Source organism: Haliotis rubra, unplaced genomic scaffold, assembly GCF_003918875.1.
Source record: "Haliotis rubra isolate DU_JTF1 unplaced genomic scaffold, ASM391887v1 Scf128, whole genome shotgun sequence".
NCBI lineage: Eukaryota > Metazoa > Mollusca > Gastropoda > Lepetellida > Haliotidae > Haliotis > Haliotis rubra.
Genome location: NW_025765203.1, coordinates 1,749,101 through 1,767,329, shown reverse-complemented (window position 1 = coordinate 1,767,329; position 18,229 = coordinate 1,749,101). Strand labels below are relative to the sequence as shown.

The 18,229-nt window shown below is 38.2% G+C and overlaps 1 protein-coding gene across 1 annotated transcript in view; it reads right to left on the bottom strand.

Annotated features, from left to right (window-relative positions):
• Positions 1–18,229, bottom strand: part of LOC124266809 (diacylglycerol kinase delta-like) — a 171,532-nt gene that overhangs the window by 60,490 nt on the left and 92,813 nt on the right. Inside the window, 1 exon segment of the mRNA XM_046701614.1 lies at positions 2,807–2,911. Coding sequence (XP_046557570.1) covers positions 2,807–2,911 — 105 coding nt within the window.

The window sequence follows — 18,229 nt, the reverse complement described above, 5'->3', positions numbered from 1 at the left end:
AGGGTCAAGCTAGCAGATGTGTGAAGTCTGAAGGATTCATGACAGTCCATCACAGTAGGGTCAAGCTAGCAGACATGTGAAGTCTGAAGGATTCATGACAGTCCATCACAGTGGTTTCAAGCCAGCCGACGTGTGAAGTCTGAAGGATTCATGACAGTCAATCACAGTACGGTCAAGCTAGCAGACATGTGAAGTCTGAAGGATTCATGACAGTCCATCACAGTGGTTTCAAGCCAGCAGACGTGTGAAGTCTGAAGGATTCATGACAGTCAATCACAGTACGGTCAAGCTAGCAGACACGTGAAGTCTGAAGGATTCATGACAGTCCATCACAGTACGGTAAAGCTAGCAGACGTGTGAAGTCTGAAGGATTCATGACAGTCCATAACAGTGGTTTCAAGCCAGCAGACGTGTGAAGTCTGAAGGATTCATGACAGTCAATCACAGATGTAGGGTCAAGTTAGCAGACACGTGAAGTCTGGAAGGATTCATGACAGTCCATCACAGTGGTTTCAAGCCAGCAGGCGTGTGAAGTCTGAAGGATTCATGACAGTCAATCACAGTACGGTCAAGCTAGCAGACACGTGAAGTCTGAAGGATTCATGACAGTCCATCACAGTACTGGTAAAGCTAGCAGACGTGTGAAGTCTGAAGGATTCATGACAGTCAATCACAGTACGGTAAAGCTAGCAGACGTGTGAAGTCTGAAGGATTCATGACAGTCCATAACAGTGGTTTCAAGCCAGCAGACGTGTGAAGTCTGAAGGATTCATGACAGTCAATCACAGTACGGTCAAGTTAGCAGACGTGTGAAGTCTGAAGGATTCATGACAGTCAATCACAGTAGGGTCAAGCTAGCAGACGTGTGAAGTCTGAAGGATTCATGACAGTCAATCACAGTACGGTCAAGTTAGCAGACGTGTGAAGTCTGAAGGATTCATGACAGTCAATCACAGTACGGTCAAGTTAGCAGACGTGTGAAGTCTGAAGGATTCATGACAGTCAATCACAGTAGGGTCAAGCCAGATGACGTGTGAAGTCTGAAGGATTCATGACAGTTCATCAGCACCACCTCAAACCTTATTGTCCAGTGTATCACCGTAATAACTGTCAACAAACCAGCCTACAAACCACTGTGCTGTATTTGAACAGGTGAATCTCAGACCTTTCCAGTACCAGGCTCAACACACAAGTCATAATACCACTTACAAGTACGCTCACAGCCCTATGTTACAAATCCATTTAAGAAACGCACAGAGAGACACAATTCATTGAAAGTAAATATGACACAGCGCGCTCTAGCTCTTGTATGTCTATACAAATCAATGGACGTCCAGCTCTCCACATCGTGATGAAGGTATTAGCTGTCAGGGTGTGGCAATGTTTGCCTCCACTTGCGCTGTGATTGCCGCCGGTTACAGTGGCACGGGTAGGTGCGTGCAGGTAACACAGTTGATGCACAAATCCTGGATGTACAGTCTGTGCATAAACTGCTGCAACATGATGTCACTGTCCGACCCTAAGGCAGCTCCAAGTTAGGGAAATCACTACGGCATGGTATATTTCCTAAATTATAAAATCATGGACATCACATATTTCCTAAATTACAAAATCATGTCCCATATTTCAGACAATTACAAAGTCATGGACATCCCATATTTCAGACAATCATAAAGTCATGGATATCCCATATTTCAGACAATCATAAAGTCATGGACATCCCATATTTCAGACAATCATAAAGTCATGGATATCCCATATTTCAGACAATTTTAAAGTCATGGATATCCCATATGTCAGACAATTACAAAGTCATGGATATCCCATATTTCAGACAATCATAAAGTCATGGATATCCCATATTTCAGACAATCATAAAGTCATGGATATCCCATATTTCAGACAATCATAAAGTCATGGACATCCCATATTTCAGACAATCATAAAGTCATGGATATCCCATGTTTCAGACAATCATAAAGTCATGGATATCCCATGTTTCAGACAATCATAAAGTCATGGATATCCCATATTTCAGACAATCATAAAGTCATGGATATCCCATATTTCAGACAATCATAAAGTCATGGATATCCCATATTTCAGACAATCATAAAGTCATGGACATCCCATATTTCAGACAATTATAAAGTCATGGATATCCCATATGTCAGACAATCTTAAAGTCATGGATATCCCATATTTCAGACAATTACAAAGCCCATCACATCCATGATTTCCCAAATGTTCCATGATATTCTACATACAAGGGTGAAGCCTCAACACCTATTTGAATATTATCAATACAATGTTTAGTCTGCAAAGTGTGAATGGACACAAAATACACTAAATCCATTGGACATCAAAGAGTATGCATGTACAAAACTTTAAAAATAATTTCAATTGCAGCTTTTTATCTGATTTTTCTATTCAGATAGGAAATGCCAAGTTTGGAGAGACAGTGTCAGCTCTTCATCACCCAATCACAATGCTGTGATTTAAACAGAAAATTGCTCAACCCAGTGGGCCACCAATGCACACATAACTACTGCAGCTGCCATCTATACCACAGCTTGTCAGTGCATCTAATCACCAACAAAAGACAACTAAACATCCATGACACAGCTAGTTTTGATTTCACGGTGGCATCCAATTGTCTACACATGCCACTACCAATCTACTTATACCTACCTCAAAAAGATGTCTGTTGAATTCCATCTTCAACAAACAAATTCCATTTAGCAAATGCCAATAACTAAAAAGGCATAGTTCATTTTTGTTTTCAGAATAACAGTTTTGTACTCACCTCGTAGTATTCTTTGTTGGCAGCCATTTTTAAAGCACTAATCCACTCCTCCATCTCCCGGCGCGAATCACTGCACAAGATGAGGTTTCTGAAGGGGGTTATAACCTGAAATGAAGAGACAACGTCAGAAAGAAATCTTATATTACCCAAAAATGTCCTTCATTCCTGAAAATACATTCATCTAAAGTCAGAACGTAACATTAAGTCTTCCATCATCATTTCTCACACTTAAGATGACAAAAACATACCCTATATTTCTTTGAAGATCATGTGATATCACATGATATCATCATGAGATAACAATATTATTTACACCATCACTAAATGTCATTGTCCTCATTTTTGGATCACATCATCATCATCATCATCATCATAATCATCAGATAACACTATTTACACTGATACTACATGTCACTGTCCTCATTTTTGGATCACAACATCGTTATCATCATCATCATCATCATCATCATCATCATCGTCGTCGTCGTCGTCATCATCATCAGATGACAGCATCATCAACACCATCACTAAATGTCATTGTCCTCATTTTTTAGGATCACACCATCATTGCACTGTCCAGTGTGAAAGGTGTCCACGTCCACCTAAGATGGAAATTGTCCTTTGCCTGCTGACAATATATCACTGACTAAACACAACAGTCAAACAAGGCAACAGCATCCCAATAGGCTTTCAAATTATTACAATCATGAAAATACCCTGTCACCTCCGTTAGATACCACTGATATCCTTGTATATCCACATATATCACTCGTCATAATTCTTCCTGTTCAGATCACACAAACATAGAACTCAATAAAACATTCACATTCCTGTCAAGAATCCAGTTAAGAATTGGCCGTCTGCAGCATATACTGGCCGTGAAAGGCAGCTTAATGGTTCGAATGGTCAGTCTGGGGGACTTAGTATATTTCATTATTGCACCCCAAAAGTTTCAATCTGTGCTTGCTGGAACAATCACTGGAATTGTCTGGCCCAGACTCAACTATTCACCGGTCAGATGGTGAAAAGAGTTAACTGAAAACAAACTTAATAAATGATCTAAACTTTCACTTTCAAAAATACCACAATTATCCCTAAAATCAATAAGATGTCAGAATTGTCACAAATATCAGTTAAAACACCCAACACATAAAATATCCGTAAAGATTCAGGACAATACAAATGTACAATACAAAAAAAAACAACAATGTTCATTTCTGCAAAACAAACCTAAACTGATCATAAATCCTTACTACACTTCACTGCGTAGGCTACCAAAGTTCCTACCTCTGGGTCACCCCCAATGGCCTCCACACATGGTCTGCTCAAACCTCTCTACAACTCAGGTCTTGCACCAGCTTTGGTTCTAAAGACGACCTGTAAGCTTTTATAGACATCTACTCACCAGGGACTGTAATCAATAATGCTGAAATTATCTGACTAATGTCAAAGTTCAGCGACTAATAAAATATTTATCTACTGCCACTGATGGAACTCCAAGAGCCTGTTAATCGATCCTGGTACATATGTAAAAACAAAAGCTCTGCCACGACCGTTAAAGCACTGCTAATTAATCAGTTGACACAAGCCATATTCTGAATGACAGTTTTTGTGATTATGATTCAGAGCCCTTGAATTCAATAACTAAATTCCACTTTCAACTTTCGTTTTAAAAAAAAATAACATCATTTTTTATATCTTAAACATCATTAACACATTTCAGAGAAAATTCAATTGAGTCTTTTTATATAGCCCCTGGAGGTAGACATAACAAGCTAATTAACCCCGTTGTTGACAAGTCTTTGTTTCTTTAATTACACTGTGTGTAACAAGCTCATGGCATTGTGAACGGACATAGACAAAGATGAATACTATTCAGTACTACATCTGACCAAATCATGTCCTCTGGACATGTACAAGTTGTCCAGAATGCCTCAATATGGAAGTCAGGGAACTCTTCCAGGAGCGCCAACTGACCAATGAATCTCCCCTATATATCCTTCCTGGTGTGTATTCGGTTGGCACCACGATCCCCTCAACCCAAATGTTGGTTCACATATATGTTTACTTGTTAATGAACCTATTTTTTCAATAGAGAAAGCATATGAAACAGGTGCATGTTGCTTTTAAAACTATTCTTTTAATGAAACAAACATCAATCTCTGTACTTCCTTTAATCAACGGTGACATTTCCCATCGACAAACAATAACTGAAAATACATCAGATTATATAAATGATTTAAGCATGATTAAAATTATAACTATTTTTGTATTTATTGAAGGCTAAAAGATTATTCATATTCGTCAAATATATTTATTTTTATTTCTTTTATGTGAAGAGTTGATCAGGGAGGTCTCAACAAAACAAGTCCCATCCATTCTACTAGATCTTCCTGTATGTAGGCCAATCTCGGATTCAATCCTACAACCAACAGAGCAACTCTGCCCCACAGTGGCTTGAACTGCTTGGCCACCATAGCTACAGATTTATTTCACAGCTTTAAATACTCAGGTCTTTGAATGGCATTTAGAAGTGATGCACACAAGGAAGAGAGTGTTAGGGATGTCAACTTTTTTATTATGAATTCCTCATAATAAAGAAGTTGACATCCATAAAACTCCCTTCCTTGTTAAATACTGAGTTGGTTCCAACATTCCTTCACATCTAGTACAGTCAGTATTCATGAGGCATTGATGCACATTTTCACCAGACAATATGATACATGATACACCCAGCCATGTATCAATGTTATATTTGTGTATCATGTTCCACAGGTGATATCTACACAGTGCTGGAAGTATAAACAGACGTAGTCATCGCATTGTTTCACTGTCCACAGAATAACATGTTGGGAGGCTACACAAAGTGATAAATCAGATACAAAACTGAAACATCACATACACAGTGCTATGATCAGGTGCAAACTGACATCATCAGATACAAACTGATATCATTAAATACACTGTTATATAATTCAACACAAAGTGATACTATCAGATACAAACTGATATCATTAAATACACTGTTATATAATTCAACACAAAGTGATACTATCAGATACAATATGGTATCAGATACAAAGTGATATCATCAGATCCAATGTGATATCATCAGATGCAACATGATATCAGGTATAAAGTGATACAATCAGATACAATGTGATATTATCAGATACAAAGTCAGGGGTGGAAATAACTTTAAAATTGCTAGTGTACTCCGGTACAGTGGCACATGTAAAATCACTTGCCCTGATAATTTTTCCACTATACCGGCCGCTTTATTGTTGATTTTTTATATAAACAACATAATTAACACTGGAAAGTCAACTGGACACCAGTACAGTGTGATATACAAATGTGCTTGCCTGAAAAAAACACTGGACTCAGGCGTCGGGCAATGGGTTATTTCCACCCCTGAAAGTGATATCATCAGATCCAATGTGATATCATCAGATGCAATGTGATATCAGGTATAAAGTGATATTATCAGATACAATGTGATATTATCAGATACAATGTGATATTATCAGATACAATGTGATATTATCAGATACAATGTGATATTATGAGATACAATGTGATATTATCAGATACAATGTGATATTATCACATAATAATAATAATAATAGTGGGTATTTGTAACCGCGCCTATATCCGTGCATTCAATGCTCGCTCAAGGCGCTACAGCACACATATTATTACCCCGGATAACCCAAGCTGCCTGTTAGGCGCTAGAAGGTTATAGTCACATGACTTATCCCACCGGGTACCCATTTTCCTGCTGGGTGAACAAAGACAATGTTGAACAAACTCACTTGCCTAAGGTGAGACCACATGTGTCACATGTGCTTCGTTGTGGGGCAGGACTCAAGTCCTAGAAACTCTCAGGAGCCAAGCTGCCAAGCACGGTCACCCATCCAAGGACTCTCCGAGCTCGACGGTGCTTAACTTCACCGATTTGTGACCTGAGCTTTGAGCACAGGACCACGCGCCACCACAATGCAATGTGACATCAGGTATAAAGTGACACAATCAGATACAATGTGATATTATCAGATATAAAGTGATATCATCAGATACAATGTGATATCATCAGATGCAACATGATATCAGGTATAAAGTGATCTCATCAGATACAATATATTATGAGATACAAAGTGAAATGATCAGATACAAAATGCTATGATCAGATACCAAATCATATCATGGGATACAGAGAGACATCAAATACAAGTGGCATTAGATACAATCGCCTGATATAGAGACATCACCCAAAGTGATTTAGACCGTATATGGTCATAACACCCCAACTACAGCAGAGTCACTAAGATCAAGCATTACTCCCACAAACCTTCAGAGACTCCCGTTCCACACGTGTGAACGAACCATCCTCTCCCTTCCACAAACACAAGACCAGTCCTCGACACCATCACCGAGTAAACACACCAATAAGCAAACAACCACACAACTACAACTACCACCAACCTGTCATTCCACTCAACCGTCGTCCCAGGCAGAAAATCCACGCTCAATTTGTGGTCGTCATCATCTAATATCTCCGTTGACAATATCACGTGCAGCCACAATAACGAGTATGTCCACGAGCACTGATGCCGGTACTGCCAGCATCAAAGCCTCATTCTCCCAGTGGATACAGATCTGTAATTGCTTGCGGTACCTTGCCGCAAACTGCTAAGCAAACCCTATGGGGCTAATCCCATAGCAAACTGTGCGCCAGCCACGAACAGCATGGTGGAGGGATTGTGCATACCTTCAAAGACTTCAAATAGGATCTGGTTAATAATCTGGACCTTCAAGAACCAGATCTGAGGGTTGGAACTGAGTGGAATGACATTTTTTCTTCAAACTGATTCAGCAGATATGATCCAAACATTACTTGTACATGTCACGCCTTGTCAGATTGAGGTTCTATAATTGCTATATTACATGTGTACATATCCTGATATATCACTTCATGAGTAAAACAGTCAAAGTATATTTCTATGGAATTCCCTTTCATTCAAATTCTACCTGCAACGAAACAATGTCAAGTAATGCTTCATCAAAAGGTTTCACTGCTGCTAAATACGATATATATGAGTTTTCTGTTGGATTCTTAATATTCAGCTGAAGGTCAGTGAAATCTTGTTAGACAGAAAACATTGACTCTGACAAAGTTCAACCTTGGAACAATAAGATTTGTGATGACAGCCGATCTGATGTGATCCAGTTTCTGGACAGGAAAACTATTCAGATGAAAAGAAACTGTCCCAAAACTTGGACAGTGAACTTTCCCATCTAACTTTGTCTCAAGGCATGAACAGTGAAATTTTACTCACTAATCTTCATCCCAAGGCATACTCAGTGAAATTGTCCAAGTACTGGGATAGCAGAAACAAAGTTTCACCTCAACGAATTTGTGTCAAAGACAGCATAATTTTTCACACACTGCTTAAAACAATTGTAAATTGACATTTGTGAAATATGATTTTATTTCACAATTCACATTTTCTCAAGACATCCAGCAGGTCCATCAAATAATACATTTGAAGGCAAATATTCTGGTTCAAGATACCAGGTTAGAGCACCTACCTAACCAAGCTTATCTTTGATACCTGGGATGTGCAAACAACCAAACACACTTGAACGGTGAAGTACAGACAGCTGGATGGTACCTGCCATCAAAGTAATCTCAAAACAAAGAAAACGAAATCAATTTTGAAAACAGACATATCGTAAACCATGAACCAACACATCCCACAATCCTATTTATACTTCAAGATGAAGTGCTGTCACCTCTTAGTTGAAAAAAACCCAGAGTAATCCAGTGAAACAAGAATAATTCTACACAAAAATTTACACTTTTAATATAAAAAATCCACAAGCCTTACAGTTAATGACGTCAAACCTATATAAGCTTCATTTGGCTTCCACAGAATGACGGTGGTAAGAGTCACCGACGGAGACATGAGAGTGGCCGGCTTTCTGGCCCCATATGCTGGCTAATTTCCCTGTTACAAGCCATTTGAATGATGGACATCGAGTGACAAAGACTGCGACATCCCCATTTTGTCTTCTTCAAGTCTGCAGGGGAAGATTTTCTTGTAAGATGTCCTGACTTTTTTCCACTCATGAACTTAACTTTCCCGATCAATGAATGGATTGTCCATGTGTGGTATTAGAGTCTTCATTATCTATTTTTTTAAGATATTCTCTAAAATATTCCAAAAAGATGGATCTTTTACTGAGAATATGCATTTGGCGTCATATTAGAATGAATGATTCATGACCATGTAGGGACTATGGAGTACAGAGTTCTGAGTACTGATCACCAAGTATTGAGTACTGTTCCTGAAACTAGAAAGTAGTTTTGAGTGTCTCCTGAAGTTGACAAAGGATGAAACATGGTCACTTCTTCTCCTTACGTATCTAATTCATGTCAGCTGCACTATTGTGTCAATGTATACTGGCAATGATGTATGTACTTCAATAGTAGTTGTCAATAGTCAAATGTCCATCACAACTCTCAAACCTTCACAACTATCATCTCCACATGCATCAAACCCTCCCCTAAATAACCTTCAAATCCTCACCTGTCAGACTCTCACTTTAACGACTCTCACCTTCACAATCCTCACCTGTCAGACTCTCACTTTAACGACTCTCACATTCACAAACCTCACCTACCCTCAGGTTAGATTACCCTCCCACACAAACACATGCAGGTCTGAAAACAACCCAGTACATGCAGGTCATCATGACATTGTGAAACGACCCAACACATGAAGGTCATCATGACATTTAAAAAAACAACACAATTAGGTCGCCATGACATTTTGAGAAACATCCAACAAATGCAGGTTGTCATAGAAGTTAAAAACACTTGATAAAATACATCATCATAATGGAACTATTTTGCATCAATTCCAATACAGCATGATTGAACGGAAGTACCCAAATATTCTGTTTGATTGGCATTTTAGAAGTTGATGAATAATAAGAAAGCAGGGCTCGAGTTAAAGAAATGAAACCTACTTGCACCAAGTGCAACCTTAGGTAGAAACCTTGTTGCATCAGACAAAAACAGGTTGCACCTGCTGCTCAGTATAAAATCTTGTATAAAATATGATGCTTGAGTTTTGGTGATAGTTTAGAACATTATAACAAAAGAAATCTGGGACTGATAAGATTAGTTTACTTCCTAAAATTTCATGAACAGATAGTCCTTCAGTCACTGCTCATACAGTCATCAGAGTCACTCTTCCAAGTCAGTTCCTCATCATTCTGTTTTCCAGCTGAAGTCTCAAAAATTTACTTGCACCTGATGCAAGTAAGACTAATAACTAGGTTGCACTTTGTAATATTGGGTTGCACCAGTGCAAGTAACAAAGCACTAACTTGAGCCCTGGAAAGGTATGATACTTTATGGCTAACAACTTCTTTATGATATTAGGATGCAACGTTTCTTGCTTTAAAACAGAACAAGAACTGTACCGAAACTTAGCATCATAATATAAAGAAGCTGTTATCCATAAAGTATCATGCCATCTTATTACCCAAATATTACTCCCAAAATTAACGTCATGGAAGATAGAGTTAACGCATTATTTTGAATTCTTTATTCTTTCAAAAAGACACTTCAGTAAAGATGCCAGCACTTGATAAAGGCACCAGCATTTGCACCAAAACGTCACATTGTGAAAACACTCAATACATCTTCGCCTTCATTCATACTACAACTCAAATTTTCAGTAATTATTCAGTCATTTGTCAATAATGGCCCAAGCGGTCGTTAAACCTGTTTTTGATGTCAAATTGATATCACCATCAGCCACTGAAACCAAAATCATTGGACTACTGAGGAGTACGCTGTGTGCTTGTCACTTACACATGGTATGCTGTTCACAAACTTGCTACATCAGGGCCTAGATTTTCGAAGCTCTCTTAGAGCTAAGATAGTCGTAAGTTAATGTTAATGTATGGCACGTACGACTATCTTAGCGCTAAGAGAGCTTCGAAAATCTAGGCCCAGGTCTTCAGTTAAGGAAGTAAAACTTACTTGCATCAGGTGGAACCATAAGTAATAACCTTGTTTTATTATATAACCATGTAAACTTACAGGGATGCAATACGGACAGTAATACAGGGATGCAATACGGATGATGTCATAAAATTCCGTAGTGCACCCCAGATTCCGTATTGAACCCACGCCGGTTCTACATTGCTACGCTATGATTTGTTTTATTAAGTAACAGATTAATGCAAGATAAGAGGGTATATAATAAATATAGAACGTCATACTAGTGCATTTGGATGCTTTGTACTGAACAAGAAGATGTCATGGGAGCAGAGAAACAACAATGTCCCATGACATTTTCTCGTTCAATACAAAACATCCAAATGCACTAGTATGACGTTCTATATATGTACGACACAAAATCAGGTTGCAGCTGCTGCACAGTATAAACTTGTATATAATGCTTGAGTTTCAGTATTGATGATTTAGAATGCTGCAGCAAGATTATTGTGAGTCTGATAACAGAAAATTTCATGACATAAGCACTGGTATCTCTTTGTCAGTCATACACAAGATTTTCTCAAATAATAATGACCCAAAGCAAGGTCTGTAGATACATGGACTTCGACCTAACACTGTTTCACTGGACACACAACGTCCTTTTAAAGTAAAGAGCAACAAGAAGACAAAGTCATCAATATCCCCCGCAATGGCAAAATACTCTTCATGATTATGTCTACGAGTTATGATTATGTCAAATATTTAGGTGTGTCTAGAAGGAGAGTATTGAAAGGTTTTTAAAGTTCTGCTCCAGAAAGGAGCACTATGGCCAATTTCAGTCTAAGTCAAACTTGTTGCCATGGAAATGACAAAAATATTTTATTCAGAAATCCAAAACTATCAAAAGGCACCAGTACACCACCAGATCTATGTATGTGCCAAGTTTGGTGAAGAAACATTGAACGGTTTTAGAGTTCTGCTCTGGAAAAGAGCACTACCACCAATTTCAGTTTTAGTCAAACTTGTTGCCATGGAAATGCCAAAATATTTATTCAGAATTCCAAAACTACCAAAAGGCACCAGTACACTGTCAGACCAATCTATGTGCCAAGTTTGGTGAAGAAATATTGAACGGTCTTAGAGTTCTGCTCCGGAAAAGACAAATGTGCACGGACGGACGGACGCGTTGTGGGGGATAAACAAAGGAACTCTACCAAGTCCCTTTGAGAGATGCAAGTCCAAATTACTGCCGCACAATTACCTAGCTGAACAACAAGCTCTCGGGTAATTACTGGAGAATATGGTTGTAAGAGCTTTCATCTGAAAGGTTGATTAATATTTGACCCTTCTTCATTACATTGGCCATCACCAGAGATCTGGTCAGTGTAGTGGTCAGCGAAGTGCTTTCCCTTTACACAAACTTACAACACTGTTCCTCCAAACAAACAAGACTTTCATTCTAAACAAACTCACAAAACTGTTAATCCAAACAAACTGTCGGTCTAAACAAACTCATGACATGTTCCTTCCAAACAAACTCCTGACAGTGTTTCGCCAAACAAATACATGACACTTTTATTCTGAACAAACTCACAAAACTGTTAATCCAAACAAACTCGAGACAGTGTCGGTCTAAACAAACTCATGACACGTTCCTTCCAAACAAACTCCTGACAGTGTCCCTCCAAACAAACTCCTGACAGTGTCTCGCCAAACAAATGCATGACACTTTTATTCTGAAAAAACTCACAAAACTGTTAATCCAAACAAACTCGAGACAGTGTCCTCCTAGACACACTCATGACAGTTTCCTTCCAAACAAACTCATGACAGTGTCTCGACACCAAACAAACTCATGACAGTGTCAAACTCATGACCGTTCCTTCCAAAACAAACTCATGACAGTGTCTCGCCAAACAAACTCATGACTGTGTCTCGCCAAACAAACTCATGACAGTGTCCCTCACAAATTCTTTCAATCACTATTGTCGGGAGAACTGATTGTCAAAACACCAACCTTAATCTATAATCAATTTTCATAAGCTTGTGAAAATAATGGAAATGTCAATTATTTGCTGCCACTGATCAGAGCTACACTAGCGAGGGTAAGTTAAAGGTAAGCCAAGGGTAATGTTGGAAAGTGCCAGGATCCCTCATGTAATCAGACAGAAGGATTGGCTCCCATCTTCCAGACAAAGGTTAGTGAATGGCGGTCACCAGCAATAACGTGAGTTGGAGCTGTACCACTGAGTCATATTATCAATGTTTGTTTCATTAAAAGATGGCTCCTGTTTCATATTAAAAGATGGCTCCTGTTTCATGTTAAAAGGATGGCTGCTGTTTCATATTAAAAGATGGCTGCTGTTTCATGTTAAAAGATGGCTCCTGTTTCATATTAAAAGATGGCTCCTGTTTCATGTTAAAAGATGCTGTTTCATATTAAAAGATGGTTGCTGTTTCATGTTAAAAGATGGCTGCTGTTTCATATTAAAAGGTGGTTCCTGTTTCATATGTGTCAACCTTAAAAAGATACAATTTAATGAGTGAGGTGAGGTGAGGTGAGTGGTGAGGTGAGGTGAGGTGAGTGAGGCAGTGAGTGAGTGAGGTAAGGTGAGTGAGGCAGTGAGTGAGTGAGTGAGTGAGGTGAGTGAGGCAGTGAGGCAGTGAGTGAGTGAGGCAGTGAGTGAGAGAGTGAGTGAGTGAGGCAGTGAGTGAGAGAGTGAGTGAGTGAGCAAGTTTTAACACTTCAGTGAACAGCCAAATGTGAGGAAACTTAAAGTATTGCAGATCTTTGGCATTTACTACCAAATTAGAACCCCGAGCACAGGTAAGGTACCAACAAACTGAGAAACAGTCAGGGTTTGCTGTATGTTTCTTGCACAACATGGACAACTGGGCCACCCACACAAGGCAGGTGGGTAAATACAGTTCACTATGTTAAACCTGCAACAGGTAGAAATTAATCAAGCACAGGTAGCAACAATCCATGTGGTCTGCATTAGATGAAAGAGTCCACTCAAGCAATAAACCTCTAAACAAATATTCTGAGAAATCATGACTTTGAAATGATTTGCTTCAAATAATCATCTACATACTTTCAACACTGACTGCACAATGTCTTTCACCTGTGCTGCCGCATCTATCCATTACCACTAACAAAACTTAGAACACACAACATCCAATAATCAAAACAGGCAGCTGCTTTAAAAATATAAATTCACAGATGACAATTTTTTTAACCAATCTCAACAAAGGATATTTTCAATCTAAGCATACATATTCTAAAATTAACTTCAAAATAATCCTTCCAAAAATCAATTCTCACTTTCAACAAAACTAACATTGAAACGCACCAAAAAGTAAATTACTCAAAATCAGTGCAAACACTAATACAAGTTGTTGTCACCAAAACACAATATGACAACATAAACAACAAATTGTCGTATCCCCAAAACAACAAAACAATACATTTAACCATAGTGACAAAACCACTTCCAAAAATCCCATCTGAACCAATCAAATTACACATACCTTTACGACAAGTTCAAGTCTTGCTAAATTGGTACCCAAGCATTGCATCTGAGCACTGACTGACAGACCTGTCTCAGAACGGTAAGCTTCCAGCCACACGGCTTCCAATCAATACCTGACAATGGTGCCAGAGCATCCTTTCCTGAGAGCACGAGATTTGCGCTGGATCTCACATCACTAGTCCAGGAAGATTGGACTACGACAGCTTTGATACAATCCGAATATATTAGCACGGCAATACGATGCCTGCCAGCGTTACTTGTAATACCATCTAATATTACGTTTACAACAGCTTGTTTAGACTGTCTTGTCGTTGTGGGTGACAACTAGTGGAGATAAAGCCCAAATTGAAGTGGTTCAACTTAATCATGATTGAACAAATAAAATGTTTTTGGTTTGACAAATTAAAACATTGCCTTACGATGTTTATATAATTCTATATTAAACTGAGTTTCGGATGATAATCACTGAATACTGTAAAGCGTAAAACTAACTTTGTCATTCTTGTGAACATTACCAAGTACAATAAATAGTGTTCAGTTTCAAATTATGCTGCAACCTTTTTGGACATTTTTACAATTGATAGCATTTGTAATATCAGTATCATCAAATGTATCTTAAAACTGAATATCATGTTGAGTTTACAATATCTGCAGCAACACAACTGTTCCGATTACCATGGGAACAAAATCTGGGTTGATGTACCTTTGTTTTATTGCCTTTCGGACCAATCTTTAAATCCTATTCTGTAACTCTGCCATTGTAGGAAACCTACAGTCAGCAATACCAGCTGATGCTTGTCAACGTTAACTAAGACCGAGATACAGGACCAGACTTGTTATCTTAATGTATACAGAAATTTGCTCTTGGACTCCTTCTTCCAAACATCCACTTAACACCCTGAATCATGGATCACAGAACACTGACATGATTGTGAGGCAAACACACAATGCTGGTTTCCAAACTAATGCTGTAAGCTACATCCAGCACAAAATCATTAATATCATTATATCATGTGAACTTACCAAACGGTTTATAGGATCATTTTAAGACAAGCATAATAACTGTATAAAATGAACATATTAATTTAATTTGAAAATTGGTCCTTATTTCTTTTATTTTTTAAAATAACATATCACATATCATATTCAAAATATAGACAAATATGCAACTATTCAAAATGATGTGGTCTTTGACAGTTTGGGTTTTTTCTACCCCCAGAAATCAATTCTGCTACCGAACATAATGAATATAGAAAAAAATCAATTACAAGTTTCAAATGTGACGCCAAGAACTATGAAACGCCAAAACTCCACGGCACACCAACCCTACATCGTGATGAACAGTAAGACCTGTGAAATCCAAAGCAGTTTGCTTCAGCGAAGGATACCTTTCCATCTCACTTGACAAATACCAAACAAGCTTTTAATATCTTTGTAATTCAAAACAGTTGCCATGGCAACTTATTTTCAACATTTTCTTTGTCACTTGCGAGCATGTGAAACCCTACCTGGCTTTAAAATGTCAACATTGCTGTAACGGTAAAGGCCAATTAAATCAGGACCTGCAGCTTCTTGTCTTCACGCTGGTCTTTCCGCATGTCAGCATCTGACGAGAGCATCTGACAGCATGTGTCCATGTTAGGAACTGTATTCATCAATTCCAGAGCCTGTGGTCAGTAAGTCCAGCTGACTTACAACCACACATTTCAGCACGCTACGATTGTTGAGTATATACGTTACACATAAATATACACGCACACACACATGCACGTACACATGCATGCACGCACTCACACATGCATATGCATGAGTTGTTAGTAAATTCACCGTATTGCAGTGCCACTTTAAATGAAATTGGGGCGGTGGGGTAGTCTAATGGTTAAAGCGTTGGTTCGACTCCCCACATGGGCACAATGTGTGAAGCCCATTTCTGGTGTCCACTGTCGTGATATTGCTGGAATATTGCTAAAAGCGACGTAAAACCCAACTCACTCACTCACTCAAATGAAATTAGAACCATATGTGGCGCCAAAGGAGAAAATGACACATGAAAATATCACATAATTACATCACACGTTACATCATAGTAAACAATGTTCTAAATATGGTTTCAAGTGCTGGAATTATGGATGAAGGGCAAGGTGTCCTTGTCATGATTCCAGAGATTTAAGTGGCGGCAGGATTCTCACAATGTAGCAGTATCCCGCAGAGAACCCCGCCCACTCCCGCACACACTGACACATACACACATAAAAACAAAGACACAGACACAAATACATCTACCCACACAATTTCACAAATACACACAAACACAAACATACTGACAGACACGCACACAATTACACAGACACAAATAGTTGTGTCAAATAGTTGTGTCAGACCATGTAGAACCAATCTAACAATCTTACATCAAAATAGTTTACAGTATAATGTAGTAGCATTAAGACATTATATATAGGTTCAGTAAATCACAATTACATATGATCGGGGCTCGTGGAAGCAAAGCAATTCTTGCGCACGTGTTGTATATTTTATTGCGTGTTTGCAATGAAAGTGAATCAGGGATTTTCATGGAGTCCTGTATTTGAGGGTCCCTGGGACTCATACTTTTCAGGGGTCCTGGACAACAACATGGGGGTCCCAGACACTTAAATATTATTATTAATACTGTTATTGTATTGTGTATCATGATAATCACATTGTTACAGTAATTAAATTGCAAATAATACCATAACCCAGCTAGTAGCAAACTCAGTGATAAGTTATTGTCAATTGATTGGAATGTTTACAAAAAGTATTTGGACTTTGTCTGAGTCCCTGTGGACACGCTAATAAATTTTGTTGCGTCCATTGTCCATTATTATGCGTGTAGGACGCAGGAATCCGCGTCTTGTAAATCCCTGGTGAATGTCAGTGAATGTATTTCTAAATGATTATTATATGTGTTTAACTCAAATGTTCAATGCCACCTTTCATCAACCAATGTTTAAACAATGTACATAATATGTGAGGTTACAATACGGTACACGCAAAACTACTGAGCGCACATAAACATTGTTGTTTCATTCTGTTGCTCACATATTGCTACGTTCTCAGTACTGTAAAGCTTTAAGTATGTATATGTGTACTTATTCAATAACATGCCGTTCGGCATATGATCTTTAGTAATTCTAATTCTTAGACAGTCTAGATATTCAGATGTGGTCATATGATTCAACTAGCAGACTGAACATTTATATTATTTGTGTATTCTTATTATTCTGCTTAGGTTGTATTCTGTTGTGATGTAGCAAAGTAACGCCTATCAATTACGACTTCCATAGAAGATTATTTTAGCAATTGATAGCACATGTACTACGTGTCTTACTGAACAGTTACCTCATCATTCTCTACGCATATTTCTCAGCTGCGCTACATCTCGTGTATTATGTTTCCAATATAATATGAAGTGTCCTCATTTCCGTGTAATCTTGGCAATTGTTTATTGTAAGGTATATTGTCAGTAAGGTTTATGTAATTATTAATTCACATGATTTTCATATTATGTATTAATTGTCCAAGTTTGAAATAATGCTGATGTTTTATATAATTTGACTCATGAAATGCACCGAATAAAGACTGGCCACTAATCGATGCTTCTCTTGGTTATTTGAAGGTGTTGCGGTCCCAAGCTAATTCCCCGACAACAAATTCTAGGTATTATAATTATCCTAGACCAAATATAAACCCTAAAAAGGTTACTTTAAGGTCAAGGTTATTATAAATGGTTGTGTAAATAGTTACAGACACAAATATACTCTTTCACACACAGAGACACAATATCATAAAAACACAAACATACTCATTCACACAGACACACACAATTTCACAAAC